The 18514-nt window shown below is 44.5% G+C and overlaps 1 protein-coding gene across 1 annotated transcript in view; it reads left to right on the top strand.

The window, feature by feature from the left end:
* The window catches only part of TRIM71 (tripartite motif containing 71), a 71909-nt gene extending 53691 nt beyond the window's left edge, over positions 1 to 18218 (top strand). The window contains exons 3-4 of the mRNA XM_038570331.1: positions 7806 to 7940; positions 11408 to 18218. Coding sequence (XP_038426259.1) covers positions 7806 to 7940; positions 11408 to 12859 — 1587 coding nt within the window. The 3' untranslated portion in view covers positions 12860 to 18218. The remainder of the gene's footprint in view (positions 1 to 7805; positions 7941 to 11407) is intronic.
* The last annotated feature ends 296 nt before the right edge of the window (positions 18219 to 18514 follow it).

Below are 18514 nucleotides of genomic sequence, written 5' to 3'. Positions count from 1 at the left end.
GGTTTAGGATTCAGTGATTCATCACTTAACGTACAACACCCAGTCCACACCACAAGTGCTGTCCTTAATCACCCATCTAGCCCATCCTCTTAGCCACCTCCCCTTCAGCAACCCTCAAGTTTGTTCTCTGTGAGTCTGTTTCTTCAGTGCCTGGATGGCTAAGTTGGTTAGGTATCTGCCTTTGGCTCAGGTCATGATCTCAGGGTTCTGGGGTGCAGCCCTGCATCAGTCTCCCTGATCAGTAGGGTGTCTGATTCTCCTCCCTGTGCTGTTCCCCTGCTTATGCTCTGTCTCCTGTGTCAAACAAATAGTAAATAAATCTTAAAAATGTTGAAAAAAGTCTATTTTTTGGTTTGCCTTTTTCCCCTTTATGTTCATCTGTTTTGTTAAATTCCACATTTAAGTGGAAGTCATACAATATTTGTCTTTCTTTGACTTATTTCACTTAACATGACATACTCTAGCTCCATCTGTATTGTTGAATGTGGCCAGATTTCATTCTTTTTTGGTAGCTGAGTGATATTCCATTACACACACACACACACACACCTTTTATCCATTCATTAGTTGGTGGACATTTGGGCTCTTTCCATATTTGGCTATTGTTGATAATGCAGCTATATACCTCAGGGTTCATGTGTACCCTCTGTATTTTTCTTTTTTTTTTAATTTTTTTTATTTATGATAGTCACAGAGAGAGAGAGAGAGAGAGAGAGAGAGAGAGAGGCAGAGACACAGGCAGAGGGAGAAGCAGGCTCCATGCACCGGGAGCCCGACGTGGGATTTGATCCCGGGTCTCCAGGATCGCGCCCTGGGCCAAAGGCAGGCGCTCAACCGCTGCGCCACCCAGGGTTCCCTGTATTTTTCTTTTAGGTAAATTCCTAGAATTGGATTGTTGGATCATAGGTCAGTTCTATTTTTAACTTTTTAAAAAGTTTTTTTAAAGATTTTATTTATTTATTCATGAGAGACCCAGAAAGAGAGGCAGAGACATAGGCAGAGGGAGAAGCAGGCTCCATGCAAGGAGCCTGATGTGGGACTTGATCCTGATCCCAGGATCACACCCTGAGCCAAAGGCAGACCACTGAGCCACCCAGGCGCCCCTATTTTTAACTTTTTGAGGAACCTTCATACAGTTTTCCAGAGTGACTACACCAGCTTGCATTCCCACCAACAGTTTAAGAGGGTTCCCCTTCCTTTCTCCACATCTTAACCAGCGTTGTTTTCCTGTGGTATTTATTTTAGCCATTTTCAGGGGAGTTTTTATCCATGTTCATTATAGCCTTAAATAAGATAGACAATAAATAAATAAATAAATAAATAAATAAATAAATAAATAAATAAATAAATAAATAAATAAAAAATAAATAAGATAGACCTTTCTGTTACTTTTCATCTGATATTAGTATAAAGTAAATAATAATGATAAGGGTGACGAGTCCCTTATTGAACGTAAGTTGTTTACCTGGTTAAAAAAACTCTTCATGTTAAACAAGAGTGATACTGTACCATTTAGCAAAAAGTTAGGAGTGCTGGGCAGCCCTGGTGGCTCAGCTGTTTAGCGCTGCCTTCAGCCCAGGGCGGGATCCTGGAGACCCAGGATTGAGTCCCGCATCTGGCTCCCTGCATGGAGCCTGCTTCTCCCTCTGCCTGTGTCTCTGCCTCTCTCTCTCTCTTTCTCTCTCTCTGTCTCTCATGAAAAAATAAATATATATATTTTTTAAAAATTAGGAGTGCTGAGTTGATGACTAAGCATAATTTTCTTAAGTTTTGTAAATGAAAATGTAAATTACTTTTAGACTTTCTGCACTACTTTGGTTCCCTGACTTTTTTTGTTTGATCACTTGTTGACCACGTAACCTGCAGGAACTCCTTGCCATGAGGAATGCGGAGAATGTCTATTTTATATGAATTAATGTAAACCAGCCCAGGAAGTAGATCAAGAAGACATTGTTTTTATTAGAAATTACTTTTACAGATAGGAAAATGGAAGCACAAAATTTAGTTGCTGTGCCTAAGATCCCAGATCTCATTAACTTAACCATAGGCCTTCTCTTTTCATCAGCAAGAATTAAGAGTCCCTGTCTACTGAGCACATTGCAACAGGCATTTTCTGTAAATAATGCCTGGGGTTTGGGTGTCATGCTTTCCATTTTGCAAAACTTTGCTTAAAAGAGATTAGGTAACCCTCCAGAAGTCACACTAACAATGAGTAGAGGAATTGCGGTTTGAATCCAAAACTGATGGTTACCTCTCATTTGGGGTCGCAGTTCACACCTACCCTCCCTTCTTGTACATTCACACATAAATGTATGGAAAGGTGAAGAAAAATGGTTGAAGAACTTTAATATGCCATGACCTAATTAACGTTTCCCCCATGCTCTCTTAATTAGGATGCTTGGTGGTGGTTGAATGAAAGGAGATGAATAGTCTCAGGTGACTGGGTAGGAGAATATAGATGGATCAGGCTTCAGGTGTCCAGGGACTCAGACCCTGATGCCAGTACTCTGTCACTTAACTCTGCCTCTCTCCATGGTGACCTCATTCTTGCTATTGAACATGATTGGCATACATGGATATCTCTTCAGTCTTGCATTGTTCAAGCAAGCCTTCCTCAGGGAAGCATTTTCCTTTTTCCTCTCCTTTCCTCTTTTGGGGTGGAGGGAGAGGTTGGCACCTCCATTTGTAAAATTTCAGGGAAGGGCTCTTGATTGGCCTGGCATCCTTCATTTCTCCTTGGGCACCGTGCTTGGGTAGCACAGATTGGAGCTTCCTTTGGACCAGATGAAAATGCGTGGACATATCCCAAAATTAAAGGACACTCGCCAGACCAAATCTGCAGGCAGATATAAGTTCTTAGAAACTTTACACCACCTTCCTTGAGTATCAGTGACCTTTTACAATATATCTGAACTCAGTACAACTTGGGATTTGTATGTTTTCATTTCCTTTAACTAGCTTTTGTTTAGAAAATACTTTCGGGACCTCCAGTCCCTTTCTTCAACCAGGGACATTTATTCATTATTAAATTATAACTTTCCAATGTACAGTTGACTATGAACTACAGTTTCTAAGTTATGACTACAAGACTCACTATTGTGTATATTTAGCTTGAAAGACTCAGTTCTAGAAAAAAGCACCCAAATGTAAATTCTCCCAATTACTTATATTTACTCCTGTAAAAAGAATTGATCCTGGTGAGGGTCCAGAGCTACCTACAACAAAGGAAGCATGAAAGATGTAGTGTACCTCATAAATGTTTTCAGCGTGACTACTCATTTTTATTGCTTTTGAAAACATCTTGTTACTTTCACTTTGAGTCTTCTTGGAAGTACAACATTTTGGCCACTTAACGTAATTAGAGGATTTCCTAAGGTGCACTGATCTGGGGTGGGGGAGATACCCATAATTAGGACCAACAATATAGTTGCTGCCCATGCGAAGAGTGCCTTGATTTTTCATTTACTATATTTCTTTTTTAGATTTTATTTATTCATGAGAGACCCACAGAGCGAGGCAGAGACATAAGCAGAGGGAGAAGCAGGTGCCATGCAGGGAGTCCAAAGCGGGACTTGATCCCAGAACTCCAGGATCACGTCCTGAGCCAAAAGCAGATGCTCAACCGCTGAGCCACCCAGGCGTCCCAATTACTGTATTTCTTTATCACACATAAGACACCATTGATTGTAATATGTACATTTATTTTATATACACTTAGCAGAGGGAAAAGCCCATTGACACTTAAGATAAATCATAGTTTCAGGGTATTAAGTGTGATAAAATTATATTTTAGAGTGAAATACAGTAGTTCGCATACGTGGTTTTGTGGTCTGAGTTTTTGAGTGACATTTGCATTCTGTTATGTTCTATCAGGACATTTTCTTTTCTTTTTCTAAAGATTTTATTTATTTAAGAGAGCGTGAGCAGGAGTAGGGGCAGAGGGAGAGGGACAAGCAGACTGCCCACTGAGTGGGTAGCTGAATGCATGGCTCCATGCCGGGACCCAAAGAAAATGACCTGAGCTGAAGTCAGATGCTTAACAGACTAAGCCAACCTGTGTGTCCCTATCCGTACTGGTATTCAACACCAGTCATCTGGCCACCGCAGTTTTCACAAGCAGACATCATTCATCACTTTCCGTACTCTTCCCTGTGAAACCCAGGCGGCCTCTGCTTCCTCTGTACTCAGTGGCCAGCACTCAGTGCTCAGCTGGCACACAGCATTAACATCTAAAAGATGACTTCTATTTTTCTTCTCAAGCCCCGTGCTTATTGGGTGGGTAGTTTTTAAATTTTCTCTCTGTATTTCAAATTGTGTTTCTGTTTTTGAGATTTACCCGGCATTTTTTACCTGCTGTTGTTTTCACACCCCACCTACCTCTGGGTTCCCTCAAATGCCCTGTTTAGATAATGGGAACTAGTTAAGCAGGTCCTGGTCTATACATCTTGGAATGCAGTGCCTGACTGCGTATGATTTGGAAAAGAAAGCTTTGTTTTTTTGTCTCCACACATAGGGCTCTTATGACTCTTAACTCGAGGAATGATCCTAACCCTGCACACTTGGGGATCCCTCAAATCACAGTAAGGGCTTTGTACCCCTTCTACCTGATTAAAAAATGCAAGAAACCGTTCTTGTCGCAGAACGGGAATTCCAGACCCAACGACCTGCTAGGGACCTGGCAGGAAACACGAGGGAGCAGGCCTGGCTAGGAGACTGGAGGGGGAGGTAAATAGACAGACATTCGCTGTGTAGACCCTCTTGCTACACAAGGGGGTGGTCACTGTACCCTCCTGCCTGTTCTTGCCCTGCAGGAATGTAGGCCTGTTGCTTTGATTTCTTCTGGTATTTACAGAGAATCAGTTCATTCAATATATAATATAGCATCAATATAAATAGAAAGCATTTGCCGCCTGTGTTTTCCATTGAGTAATCTAAGAAATACGTGTACGAAGTTTTGGTTGCCTTGGTCATGTATTGACTTGGACATCAGCTAGTGCTAATTACTACCAGCACATCTGAAGACAGCATGTGTGGGTCACTTCTTCTATGCTCTCCATTATAACCGACCCTTTCACACGTGGTGCTGGGCTGCAGCACTTCAAACCACATATCCGGAAGTTGGGAAAGGGGACTTCCTTCTTTGTTTGGCTTCCTGTTCTTAGCAGCAGCATTTTTTTTCACCCCAGCAGCAGAGATTAGTTCCAGTTTGCAGCTTCAGCCGCTTCCAGAATGAGCTGGGCATGGACCCCTAGTCTCTACTTGTAACCCCTCCTCTCTTCTCTGTGTCCTCCTGGCCCAAGGGTGGTTGCTGTTCATGGCAGGCACTGTCCGTCTTTCATCTTGCGAGTGCCCTTTGCCCTGGCAGTTTTCCACTTCCTGTTCAACCACAATTTTCTACGTTAAATCCTCTCTGTGTATATGTCTAATGAGATTTTTCCCGTTTTCTAAATCAATCCTGACTGCCTGAGACATTTGAAATCTGCCAAGTCTATTAGGATAGGTGCTTAGATTCATCCACTGATTGATCAATTTTTTGTTTTATCTTTGGGTAATTTGGTATTTCCATCTGCTTCAGTTTGTTGGCTACTGTTTCCTAGGGCTGATATAACAAATTACTATAATCTGGTGACTTAAAATAATAGGAATTTATTCTCATATAATTTAGTGTATTAAAAGTCCAAAAGCAAGGTGTCAGCAGGGCTGTGCTCTCTGAAGGCTGTAGGGAAGAATCTTTCTGTGCTTTTTCCAGCAATCCTTGGTTTTCCTTGGCTTGTTAGCTACATCAGTCCTAATTTCTGCCTCCATCTTCCCTTCACATGCCTGTCTCCATGTGACCTTACGTGATTTTTAGTCATTGGATTTAGGACTTGCACTATCTGGTATGACCTGCTCTTGACTAGTCAGCCTGAATTTGGGGGAGACTGTGTTTAAAACAATATAGTTAACAACTGCTTTGATAAATGTTTATGGCTGTAGAAGTGAGCAAGTGTAAAATATATAGAGATTATTTCTGCTACAACAGTGGCTAAGTATCATGAACTATATATACCTAACCCGTTAGCGCGCCCCCCCCCCCCCAATAGTTGGATGTGTAATGACACTTGGGGTAGTAAAGGTGAACAGAAACATGGGAAGGTGTCCTTCATTGCCAGTTTCAGGAAGGAAGTGGCATCTAAGCTGGGATTAGAATTTCGGGTGAATTTGGAAGAGAAGGCATTCCAGCCCATGGATAGTCTATGAGCCTTCCAGATCAGTCCATGCAACACGTGTATTCACAGGGATGGGGCAGAGAATACCATAAGCACCTAGCTATGGCAACCATGGGTGATGAGGGGGCACCTGCGATGTGGATGTGACTTTTGTACCATTGGCGTGTCCTCTAGACTGAGAGAATTAAGGGGGTGAGGAGCCTCCTAGTTGTAAGTGGCTAAACGAATCATAGCCATATTCATATACAAATAAGGCTGCCAGTGTATTGTCTGATTCCATTTCTGTGAAATATCCAGAATAGAAACCATTATGATTGCAATGGAGGAGAGGGAGGGGAGATGGAGAAGGCCTACCTAATGGGTATGGAAGCTTCCTTTCAGTGATGGAAGTTTTTGGGAGCTGGGTGGAATGTGCTAAATGTCAGTAACTGTACATTTTAGTTCTATGTATTTTATCACAATTTAAAAAGCAAAATGGGTCAGGAAGTGTGAGTAGGCCTAGTTACATGACTGTACCTGTATGACACGAGCTAGGTTGGGTCTTCCATCTATTATTCTATCTTCTCCCATTGGCCAAGATTGCAGAAGTCCGGGCACTTGCCTGGGGTCTTGCAGATAAAAGGATGTGGAGGTAGGGTTTGAAGCCTGATTCCTAGGAGGACTGGACAGCCTCAGTTGTAGATGTGCTGCACATGCTGGAAACCCTTAGTCCAGGGCACACTTGGTGGTTGGTCACCCGTGAGCAATTCTTGATCTCAAACCAGGTTACAAACCCTTTGTGCTTCTCTAGGCACCTCCTGATTTGGAGCATACACCCTAAGAACTGTTGCACCACCAGCAGTTTGGAATCCCTGATTTAATACCTCAGTATATCAAAGAAATCCTGTGGCTTTTCAAGACACATCATCTAATATTAATAATGACAACACTGGGCCTTCTGTCTTGATTAATTTTTTATGAACAAGAATACTTCTGATTAAACTGGATGATTTACCCAGGGCTGGTGGTAAAGGGTAGGGTGTGTGGTGGTGCGTAGAGAGTCTGGCAAGCTGACCACAGGGCACGTGTGGTTTCTTTGGTGGCTCAGACAGTATCCCCAGTGTTGCTTGGTGCAGGTGCGGGCTGGAAAGAGCTGAGTTGGTAATGACTCGACAGGAACATGGTGGCTAACTGCTGGCCTGCAGCTGTTCTGCACCTTGACATGAGCGCTGTGCCAGCCTGCGGGGGTTTCCCAGGCCACAAGTAAGGCCAGAAAAGTCTGTGGGAAGTGGTTCGTGTGCTGGGAGTGGTACATTTCACATTGATCCCAACTATACTGGTTTCACTGTGTCAGAGCAGCTCTTAATAGTCCTGACATTCACTGTGTAGGTGCCATTTCCCATACAAAGAAACACAGCACTTGCCAGCAACTCCTTCAGTTACATGTCCAACAGATGCCATTCTCTCCCTATGTGCCCGCTTTCTTTCCAAGGAAGTGGATCAAGTGGTCTAGGGGCCCAGGGTGTTAGTTTTTTGGATTTGAAACAAGTAGACTTAAATGTTTTGCATGAGGAGTGGAAGTCCTTCTAATGGCATGAGCTTGTTCTTGATTTTCAGCTGAGCATCGAGCAGGCCCAGACTGTGGCGGAGCAGGTGGAGATGAAGGCAAAGGTGGTACAGTCGGAGGTCAAAGCTGTGACTGCAAGGCACAAGAAAGCCCTGGAGGAGCGGGAGTGCGAGCTGCTATGGAAGGTAACAGGAGCTTGCCCACCCCCACCTGGGCCTCTTGGTCTAGCCAGCACTTTTTCAGTGAACTGCAGCTAATTCTAATTAGCTGGATTCTAATGTCTAACTTTAGAACACTTGGAGATTTTACATATAAAGCTGGTTGGCAGCAGGTGCAGGGATCCCTATAACATTGTGGATGCCATCTGAGCACTACAGCCACAAGAAGCCTTCTCAGAAGTAGTCGGGTACCCAGGACTGGAAGAAACCTCAGATTTTATGTTGCACACACTCAAGGAGACACGAGAGCATGATTGAGACTGTTGGTATGAAAGCAGGCTGCTAGGAAGTATCCTTATTTTGGGTGTCCTGCCTTATTTTGCACTTTCTGACCCCTTGAAAAACAGCTTCCCACTTGAGAGGGCAATGAGCGAGCACCCTTTCTTCTGGTGCGGCAGGAAAGAGTGCCTAGCGTGCTGGTGTGCTGTGCACGTAAAAATCAGCTGGTAGGTGGGCTTTCCCCACCCAAGTCCTTATCCCAACATTTTCTTCTATGATCTTACCATCCCCCCCTCCTCAGAAAGAGGGGAGGGGAGCATGTGCCTATGAAGGGACCAGTATCTCAAGTGAATTCAGCTATATAATTACATTCTCTTAATGCATAAGACTTTATACATAGCTGACTTAAAGGGTGCACTTAAGTGTGTGAATGCTCGTTTTAATCCTCTAAACTATGTGAAGGTAGAGGTGGGATCTCTGTTTCGGGAAGGCTATGTTGGGTTTTTCATTGCATTTTTCCATTTAGTTAGCTCATAAATAATTGCTTTCTGCCTCTGCTGCCCTCAAGAAATATGCTCAGTTGCCTTTTGACAAGAAGAGAAGAATCCTTGCGTAGAAAGTCTTAGGATTTAATTCAGCACTTATTTTAGGCAGGCACCTTTGTGGACATGGCATGGCATGGCTTCCAGACATTCACATGCCCCCGTGGTCTGCCAGGCTCATGCCACCCACGAATGTTACTTATAACTGAAAGAGGCCCACTTCATGCAACCTGAGAGCTCTCTGGTGCACTCTGCCACAAACTTGCTCTTCTGGATTTGCTGATGAAAAGGCCTTTGTGCATAGGAGTTCCTGCAGATCTCACCTTAGGTACCCTCCCTCCTGTGAGGCCGACTCCTGTCCTCTCCCCAAAGGCACTTCTCTTTCAGAAGGCTTGGAAAGCAAGTTTTTAGTCTTGGAGAAGCAAATTTAGAAGAGTTGGTCTCGGGATCCCTGGGTGGCGCAGCGGTTTGGCGCCTGCCTTTGGCCCAGGGCACGATCCTGGAGACCCAGGATCGAATCCCATGTCGGGCTCCCGGTGCATGGAGCCTGCTTCTCCCTCTGCCTGTGTCTCTGCCTCTCTCTCTCTGTGTGACTACCATAAATAAATAAAAATTTATAAAAAAAAAAAAAAAAAAAAAAAAAAAAAAAAAAAAAAAAAAGAAGAGTTGGTCTCTTTGTGTAATATACTTTTGTTTTTACTTCATTTCCAAAAACTCATTCTCAGATAACCTCTAAAATAAGCTTACTCCTTCTGAACACCTGAGTCCCATTTGTCTTTAATTTTTATTATGGTACCTTAGCTCAAAACCTGTGGGAGTCCCACTCTGTTTTACTGACTTTTCTGCCCCCTGCAGCAAAGCTTTCCTGCCTGTCTCTGCCCTGCCACCTCCTTGTTACACATCTTATTTTCTTGCATTCCCCGTTACTTAAAGACACTTGAGTGCCAGGTGACCCATTTTGTGTATCTAGATGGACTTCTTCATGCTTGTGGCTTACAGGTTTCTAGTGGAGTTGGCTACCTAGTGGGACTCGCTGCAACCACCTGGCTGAGGAATCCAAACCAAAGCCCAGAGGTTTGGCCCAATGCAAAACCAAAGGACAAAGCTTCTCTTTGATCTGTCCCCACATGGGCCCTCTGCGCACATGGGTCCTGCTTCCAGAGTGGACAGAAAAGCATGGATGGGTCAAAACTCACATCATCACCCCCCTTCCCAGGGGAAAAATCTAACTGAAACCCAGGCCTCCCCAACAGTGGGGCCTTATTCTGAAATAGACTTTCTGTAGCATTCTGACTAGTAGAACTCTCAGAAGTCCTGGTTCTCTCTACAAAATGGCACAAATCAGCTGGGTGACTCAGTTATCCTCTTCACAGGAGAACTCACTTAGAATTGAAGGACTTGTACAGATTTAATACTTAAGAATGGAGAAGTGGCTCTGTTTCATTGGTCAGACAAAATCCCACATTTCTAAGAGCAATGTGGTTTGAGAACCTCAGAAACGGGAATTATCTGAGCAGGTCACAATTTAGATTTATGTATTACAGCAATTTAGATATTGAGAGCCCCTCTGGAAATTATACAAGCCAATGGTTTCCAAAGACTTACTATATCCATATTTGGGGACTGAGGTTTAGGCTCCCTGTGAAGACAGAAGGACAGAGAAGATGAAGATGGGATGTGTGGCAGGGTGGAGAGGTACAGGTTGTAACCTTGAATTAGGATCTCAACAAATCCCTTCGCTCTCTCCACACACTGTCTTTTCTCTCTCCCCCCTCCCCACATCTCTCTCTCTGTCTCTCTCTGTCTCTGTCTTGGTGGGGGCTTGGGGCAAGGTAGGGGGGTGGAGCAAAGGAGAATAGGAAGAGATGGCAGGCTCTGTAGTCGTGCTGAGAATTCAGCCCTTAGGGGGACGCAAGACTGGCCTGTGCAAGTCTTGTCCATGGGCAAGTCCTGCTGGTGAGGGCAAGGACCATATTCTGTACTGGTCATTATTCACCTTCAGTGCCTGGCACAAGAGCAGGTGCTCAGTAAACAGCAGGTGCTGAGGAGGTGCTCAGTTCTTAGCTTTTCTATTTTGTTTCTAAGTGAAAGGAATGGTAAAAGGGGTGCATATATCCTTCACTCAGATTTACTGATTATTTGCATTTTGCCCCCTTTTCATTCTTCTCTCTGTGTCTACTCTTGTATGTAATGTGATTCAGGGGAGAGTAAGGTGACGTGTTGGAGACTGGATGCCTCTTTAGCCCTCAACATTTCTGTGTTTATTTGCTCTCAGCAAGGGTATTCTCTTCCATCATCACAGTTCCTCAAAAGCAGGAAATCCAATCTTGATTCCATGCTGGTGTCTAATCCCTCTGTGCCTGGTCACTGTGCACCAGCACTGTCCGTCAGTGTCCCCCCAGTCCATGGTCCCGCTCTGCAAATACTGGTTCTTTTAGCAGTCACCTCTTGTATTAGGTACAGTTCCTCAGGCTCCCATTGCCCTTGGATCTTTGCCATTTTGAAGAGCAGAATAGTTGTTTCTGGAGCCCTAGCCTCCACCTTTTCATCATGGGTCTAAGGGCAACTTCCTGTGATCCATGTCAGATGGTGTAGTGGCGTTTTTTTTTGTGTGTGTGTGTGTGTTTTGTTTTGTTTTGCTGGCTTCAAAGCCTCTGTCTCCTCTCCCTACAGGTAGAGAAGATCCGCCAGGTGAAAGCCAAGTCCCTCTATCTGCAAGTGGAAAAGCTACGGCAAAGCCTAAACAAGCTTGAGAGCACCATCAGCGCTGTCCAGCAGGTCCTGGAGGAAGGGCGGGCGCTGGATGTCCTGCTGGCCCGGGACCGCATGCTGGCCCAGGTGCAGGAGCTGAAGACCGTGCGTAGCTTCCTACAGCCCCAAGAGGATGACCGCGTCATGTTCACGCCCCCCGACCAGGCACTGTACCTTGCCATCAAGTCCTTTGGCTTCGTCAGCAGCGGGGCCTTTGCACCGCTCACCAAGGCCACGGGTGATGGCCTCAAGCGAGCCCTCCAGGGGAAGGTGGCCTCCTTCACTGTTATTGGCTATGACCACGATGGGGAGCCTCGCCTCTCAGGAGGTGACCTGATGTCAGCGGTGGTCCTGGGCCCTGATGGCAACCTGTTTGGTGCCGAGGTGAGCGATCAGCAGAATGGGACTTACGTGGTCAGCTACCGGCCGCAGCTGGAGGGTGAGCACCTGGTGTCAGTCACCATGTGCAACCAGCACATCGAGAACAGCCCCTTCAAGGTGGTGGTCAAGTCGGGTCGCAGTTATGTGGGCATTGGGCTCCCGGGCCTGAGTTTCGGCAGCGAGGGCGACAGTGACGGCAAGCTCTGCCGGCCCTGGGGCGTGAGTGTGGACAAGGAAGGCTACATTGTAGTGGCCGACCGCAGCAACAACCGCATCCAAGTGTTCAAGCCATGTGGCACCTTCCACCACAAATTCGGCACCCTGGGTTCCCGGCCTGGGCAATTCGACCGGCCAGCCGGCGTGGCCTGCGACACCTCCCGCAGGATTGTGGTGGCAGACAAGGACAATCATCGCATCCAAGTCTTCACGTTCGAGGGCCAGTTCTTGCTCAAGTTTGGTGAGAAAGGAACCAAAAATGGGCAGTTCAACTACCCTTGGGATGTGGCGGTGAACTCTGAGGGCAAGATCCTGGTCTCTGACACCCGTAACCACCGGATCCAGCTTTTTGGGCCTGACGGTGTCTTCCTGAATAAGTATGGCTTCGAGGGAGCACTCTGGAAGCACTTTGACTCCCCCCGGGGCGTGGCCTTCAACCATGAGGGCCACTTGGTGGTCACCGACTTCAACAACCACCGTCTCCTGGTCATCCACCCTGATTGCCAGTCTGCGCGCTTCCTGGGCTCTGAGGGCACTGGCAATGGGCAGTTCCTGCGCCCACAGGGTGTGGCCGTGGACCAGGAGGGGCGCATCATTGTGGCCGATTCCAGGAACCACCGGGTGCAGATGTTCGAGTCAAATGGCAGCTTCCTGTGCAAGTTTGGCACCCAGGGCAGTGGCTTTGGGCAGATGGACCGGCCCTCTGGCATCGCTGTCACCCCCGATGGCATGATCGTGGTGGTGGACTTTGGCAACAATCGGATCCTCATTTTCTAATCACGTTCTCTAGGCTTCTGTGTTTGGGGCGTGCGTGTGTGCATGCATCTCTCTCTCTCTCCCCCACCCTCTCTCCCTTCCTCCCTCCCATCCTCTCCTCCCCCCCCCTTTTGAATTTCAAAGAAGAAACAGTCTCAGGGAAATTTCTTTTTTTCTTTTGTTTAAAGAGAACAAGAAGAGTACAACATTGCTTGAGTCCTACCTCATCTTTATTTTTTTACAGATGAATGTACTTATCTTTTCTGCAGGGACTGAGCCTGTGACGTGATAATTTCTATCTACCTCATAAATCTTTACATTTCCTTCTCCAGCAGGCCCTCTGCCCTCGTCCCCACCCGCACTCTGGAGTTCACGGTCCCCTCAGACCCTTTGTGGGGCGTGATATGCACAAGCCTGGCGTCTCTGGCTGGGGGGGGCACTGGATGTGTGGCATGGGTTTTGTTCTGTAGATTGAGCCAAGGAAACATGAAAGAACTACTAAGTAAAAAAGAGAAAAAAAAGAAAAACTATAAAATGTGGAAAAATAAGATTTAAAATGCTGAATGATAGAGTATTTGTGTTCTGGAGAATACTGTTTATTGGATTAGATTGTGTTGTTATCTTGATCTTTTTAGGAAATCTCCCCCCCCCCTTTTTTTTTAATGCTGCCACAGAGAACTTTTTTGTGTTCTCCTTTAATACCTCAGTGTGTTTATCATCCTGTTCAGCATCTTTTCTTATTCTTAGAAGATGTGGATGTGGCTGTGGCTTGCTAGCCAAGAAAAGCAGACTATTGATGTTTTAGGGTATGTAATCTTTGCTTCTTTTAAGGATGGTGTGTGTGTGTGTGTGTGTGTGTGTGTGTGTGTACTGAGCCATCTTACACCAAAATAGTAAAGCTGAAGATTATACACCACCACCCAAAGGGACTTTTCTTTCACACTTTGGTTTCTAAAAAATAGATGTAGCTTAGGATTTTTGATTAAAAGTATTCTCAAAAGTTAAGTATTCTTAGTTTGTCATTGGTTATAAAGTTCAGTGGAAGGAAGAAGAAAACCAACCTCATTCTCAAAAAGAGGGTGTCAGACTTGCCTGGCCTGTGGACTTGAGTGAGGGCGGGCACGCATGTGCCAAGGTAATCTGCAGAGAGCATGAGAAAGACACTGGCTACCCTCAAAATCTGCAGGAGGGCAGAGGTCAGTCCCCGACCCCAGCTTGAATGTTATTCTGTTAATGCTAGGTATTTCTTTTTCTCAGAAGAGTAGGCAAAGAAATGAACTTTTACTTTAAAAGCACAATTTTTTCCTGCTTTGGAAGTTCAGGGAAAATAGAATTTTTGAAAGTGAAAATAAGAACAGCCCATCCCTGCACACTCTCCGCTCGGGTCACTTACAGAGTAGTCTGCTACTCTCTGCTCCGAGCCAAGCAGTAGGACCTCGTGGTTAACGTGAACTTTTTTCCCCCAAATGCCTTTGAATGTAAAAGATTTGTAAACCAAATTGCCCCAACCCAAAATGTAGGATGTATACCTCTGTCTCGGTACCAAAGAATGAAAACTAAAGCCAGGCTCTCGCTGCAGAACTGGGCTGGCATCTGTCACTTTACAGGGTTGGTTTGTAGTGAGCTGGACTTGGGTACAAAGCCTTGTGCTTCTGGGCATTATCTGTCTTACAGGCAGAAAGTAGGTATAGCAGATACCTTGATTGTGAGAAGCTATATAGGTCCCTGCACTCCCCCAGATAACTGAATAAGAACCAGATTCCAGAGTAGCACTCCTCAGGAGAGAGGTGCTCAATGATCATGGCTTATAGGGAAACCTCTTGTTGAAACAAAGACAGGACACATCAGTTTCTGTTTCTGTATTTAAGAGAAATACCCCTTGCAATAGAGATGTTTAGTCTTAAGTGAACAGAATAAAGTAACACATGGAGGAATTTGTTTTTGTCATCCCAGAAGGAAAGGAGATGATGGGGGCCGTGTAGCAAATCAATCAAATTTGTTCTCCCGTCCGGCCCTTGAAGGACGGGAGGTACCCTGTGTCTTCCCCTTTGCTTTATTTCTGAATGACCAAAACGGGAAAAACTCCTTTCATAATGGAGAACCGCATGCAATAAACGATCAAAAAATTGGAAAGTAGTGAAGTTGCTGCCTCCACCTGCTGTGTTCCAGAACGAGAAGGAGGCAGGAGAATTTGTTTTGTAGAACCACTCTTTCTTCTATTGAAGCATTTAAGATTGAATCCTTCCCCCACTCCTATTCAGTTGCCTTGTATTTGCCTCTAGGTTCTAAGTTCTTTGGTGAACAGTTTGTGTAATTAACCACTTTTTATTTTGGAAATGACTTGGTGCTGACCCTCCTCTTCGCCCCACCCCCCCACTCCCCACCCCATCCCCCAGCAAACCACCCTGGAAACACCAAAGACAACTGGTTTTAAATACTTAGAAAATTTTATTGAAGTGAAACTTGGAAATTCTCAAAAATGTTCTCAGCAACCTGAGATGACTTACTTCAGATAGTCACTACCTTTGATTCTCCCGCCTTCCCAGTGTCCCCCTATGTGGGGGCATCGTGGGACCTGAGTGAGAAATTTTCCTGGTGAATAGCGGTAATGTAAAATTGTGTAGGTAACATTTGTCTGTGGATTTGGTTGTAAAGCCAGAGATTCCACATGTGACTGAAATGATCAGGTCTTAATAGACAAGTTTGCGGGCTCTAAGCTGGAAGGTCCTCCCCCGATAGGAGTGTGTAGGTGCAGGAAGCTGCCTCTTTCCCCTCAGTGCTGGTACGTCTCCTCCCCTTTCTGCACCCAAACTGCCATTTGACAAACATGGTCACACTCTTGAGAAGCTTTTGTTTTTAAAACATTAGGTACCTCTGGCTGCCCATGGTTGACTCCTGACCCACATGGATTGGTGCGAAGCACTTTGGAGTGTGTTTATTGTACCATGTGGAATGCTCCAAATCAAAGAAAGATGGGGAAAGCCAACATTTGGAAGTCTGGTGTGAGTGAGGCTGTTCAAAATTGGGGTTTTCAACTGGATATCTCCTGCCTGTTAGGAGGTGATGCTAGGGTAGGTAGGAATTGGGTCGAGGAGGGGAGTCTTGAACACGGTGAAAAGACCAGGTTGTGGGTGCTGCAAGGGGGGAGTATAAACTTTTTGTCAAGTAAATGAGGTATTCAGACAAAGTCCCCATGCATGTCTGATCTGGTCAGGTGGCAGGGTGGCGTTGGGGGTATGAGGTCAGTTTATGTTTGGAGATGCCAATTGGATTTGGATTTGTAAGTTTGGGTATGAGATGACTAAAGGAGATCTAAATAACACGCAGATAAAAGCCACTTTTGGTTGACTGAGTTAACGTTTCAAAAGTGCTGGTTTTTTTGTTTGTTTGGTAAATCACTACTCTGTAAATTTGGTCCCAAGAAGTAATGCTGTCTCAGAAACCTGTGCTTTATGTTGGCTGGCAGGTGGCACGTGAGTTGAGTTGGCTGGAGCCCAGTGGCCCAGGCAGTACCCAAGTGCACTAACTCTTTGATTGATTGATAGATGCCCTTTTAAGTCTAACTTATTTGGGGAAAATACCTACAGGGGTACCATAAATAGAATCTAAATTGTGTGTTGGGCCAAAAAAGTTGCCAGATTTAAGGCACTTTGTGATGGAGCTATAAGAGAATGTCTTGAGATTGGCTCAGTGTGTTTTATTCTAGTTAAGCCAAAGCTTAATAATTTGAGGAGGGAAGTCTTTTTAGGCTTGAAGGAGCAGAATACTGTTTGTATATGTTTTGGCTTCCTCTTTGGAAGATTCTACAATTGCTGTGTTCTGGTAGATAGCGGAAGATATGCCAAAGTTATAGGCTTGTTTTTCTGTTTAAAAACAAAAATCCAGTGGTGCCAAAAAGTATTTAGGGTATTTATTTAAAAACATCACTCATTGATTATCCCAACAGTCTGGGGCTGTATAAAAGTCAAACTCCTGTACTTCGTCGCATGTGATGATACCCTAGAGCCAGGACTTCCTGGGGCTTTAGCTCTCTGGCTTCCTGCAGGCCAGGGGCACAGGACACACATAGCATTCCACACCACACCATTTGCTTTTGTTTAGTTTCTACCTCACTTTTGGCGAAAGTCATCTACCTCATGTTAGCATCTAATGGGTCTCTGAAAAGCATAGTATTAATCCACGGGGTGTGGCATGGGTGGGGGAGTGGGAAGCTACCTCTAGAAGAAAATGCTTTTATAAATGCAGGACTGTTTTCTCTCAGGAGAAACATTTGATTGACCTTGAAAAAGATACTTTGAAACCAAATATTCCTGTACTCAGGCAAATGTAGTCCTAAATCCCAAGGATTCCTTAACCAACCTGACCTTTCCACCCCACTAGGAATTATGCACACCATTACCTTGTTGTTCAGTATTATAAAACTACTGGTTCATCTGACCTATTTGAGGACTTTACCTGCAAAGAAAGACCTTTAGGTCTCTTTTTCCTCTTCAAGAGAAAAATATTTTATCTGTATTTTGAATGCCTGCAAATTTACCCTTTTCAGAGCAATTCTGAGGGTCTAGTTTTTGGAAACATCAAATATTTGAAGGGAATAAGAATCCTTTAGACTTTGATTGTATCTGTACCTTTTCCCGGACCCAGCAGGATGTTCATCACCATGACATTGCAACAGTCACTACCTTACTGAGCAGTGACTGGTGAAGTGTGTGTTGCTCTTTTGTTTTGTGTGTTGTTTTTTTTTCTACCAAAGGTAACATGTTGACGGGTTGTTCTTTACTGTTTTTTGTTTTTCTTAATTAAATACTTGATGAAGTTGAAGCACATTACCATGATATACTGTATTGCCTCTCTTATTCCCCTGGTTCTTTTTTGTTTTGGTTGGACGAGAGGGGTCCTAAGACCACTGTAATGATTGCAGATTGGGTTTAAAATGTCATGGTGAAGCAGTACCTCAGTGATGTCTATTTTTAAAACTGATCTTACGGGTTAACAAGCCAGCCTGGTGGGATGTTTTCCATCCATCATTTAACCAGTAATGGTTCTAAAAGTTTTGTGTATCCACATGGTCTTAGACCTCCTTTTAATGATTGTATTAACTTACAAGCTCAGGTAGTATTTTTCTTAAGGCTCTGTCTTGGAGCACACTGACTGAATGTTAACGTGTGTAGCAAAGTGTTTACTTTCTTTAACCAGCTCTGGAATAGTTCTTTGTTTCTAGCAGTCTGTGTAGTTTTTCTTCAGAGGAAGATTTTTCACATTTCTGGGGTGTTCTTGTTTTTAGGGTGGTATGGTTTCTTTCCTTTTTTACCCCCATTCTTTTCCCCTAAAATCAATGCAGGTGAGAGGGTGGGTTGTGGGTAAGGGATGTTATTTTTAAGTAGCATGTTAGTTATAATTGGGTGGGTGGGAGGGTAGTTTTTTTTTTTTTTTTTAAATGAATCTTGCTTAATACTGTCCATTAGCTGTCATGCCCAGTCAGCAAAATAATTTTTAAGTGTAGAACACGACTTGTTTTTGTTTTGTGGGAAAGGTAAATGCAGAATTGGAGAGATTAACATGGGCATGTTGCCAGATGTTAAAATGACTAAGTTAAGCCTTTAAAAAAAATTTTTTTTAATTGGTCCAAGGCAGACCTGATGTAAGGAGTAAGGAATATGCACCACCAGAGTAACT

This window comes from Canis lupus, chromosome 23, assembly GCF_011100685.1.
Source record: "Canis lupus familiaris isolate Mischka breed German Shepherd chromosome 23, alternate assembly UU_Cfam_GSD_1.0, whole genome shotgun sequence".
Classification (NCBI taxonomy): domain Eukaryota; kingdom Metazoa; phylum Chordata; class Mammalia; order Carnivora; family Canidae; genus Canis; species Canis lupus.
Note: the sequence above shows the minus strand (reverse complement) of the source record. Positions and strands in the feature narration are given on the sequence as shown.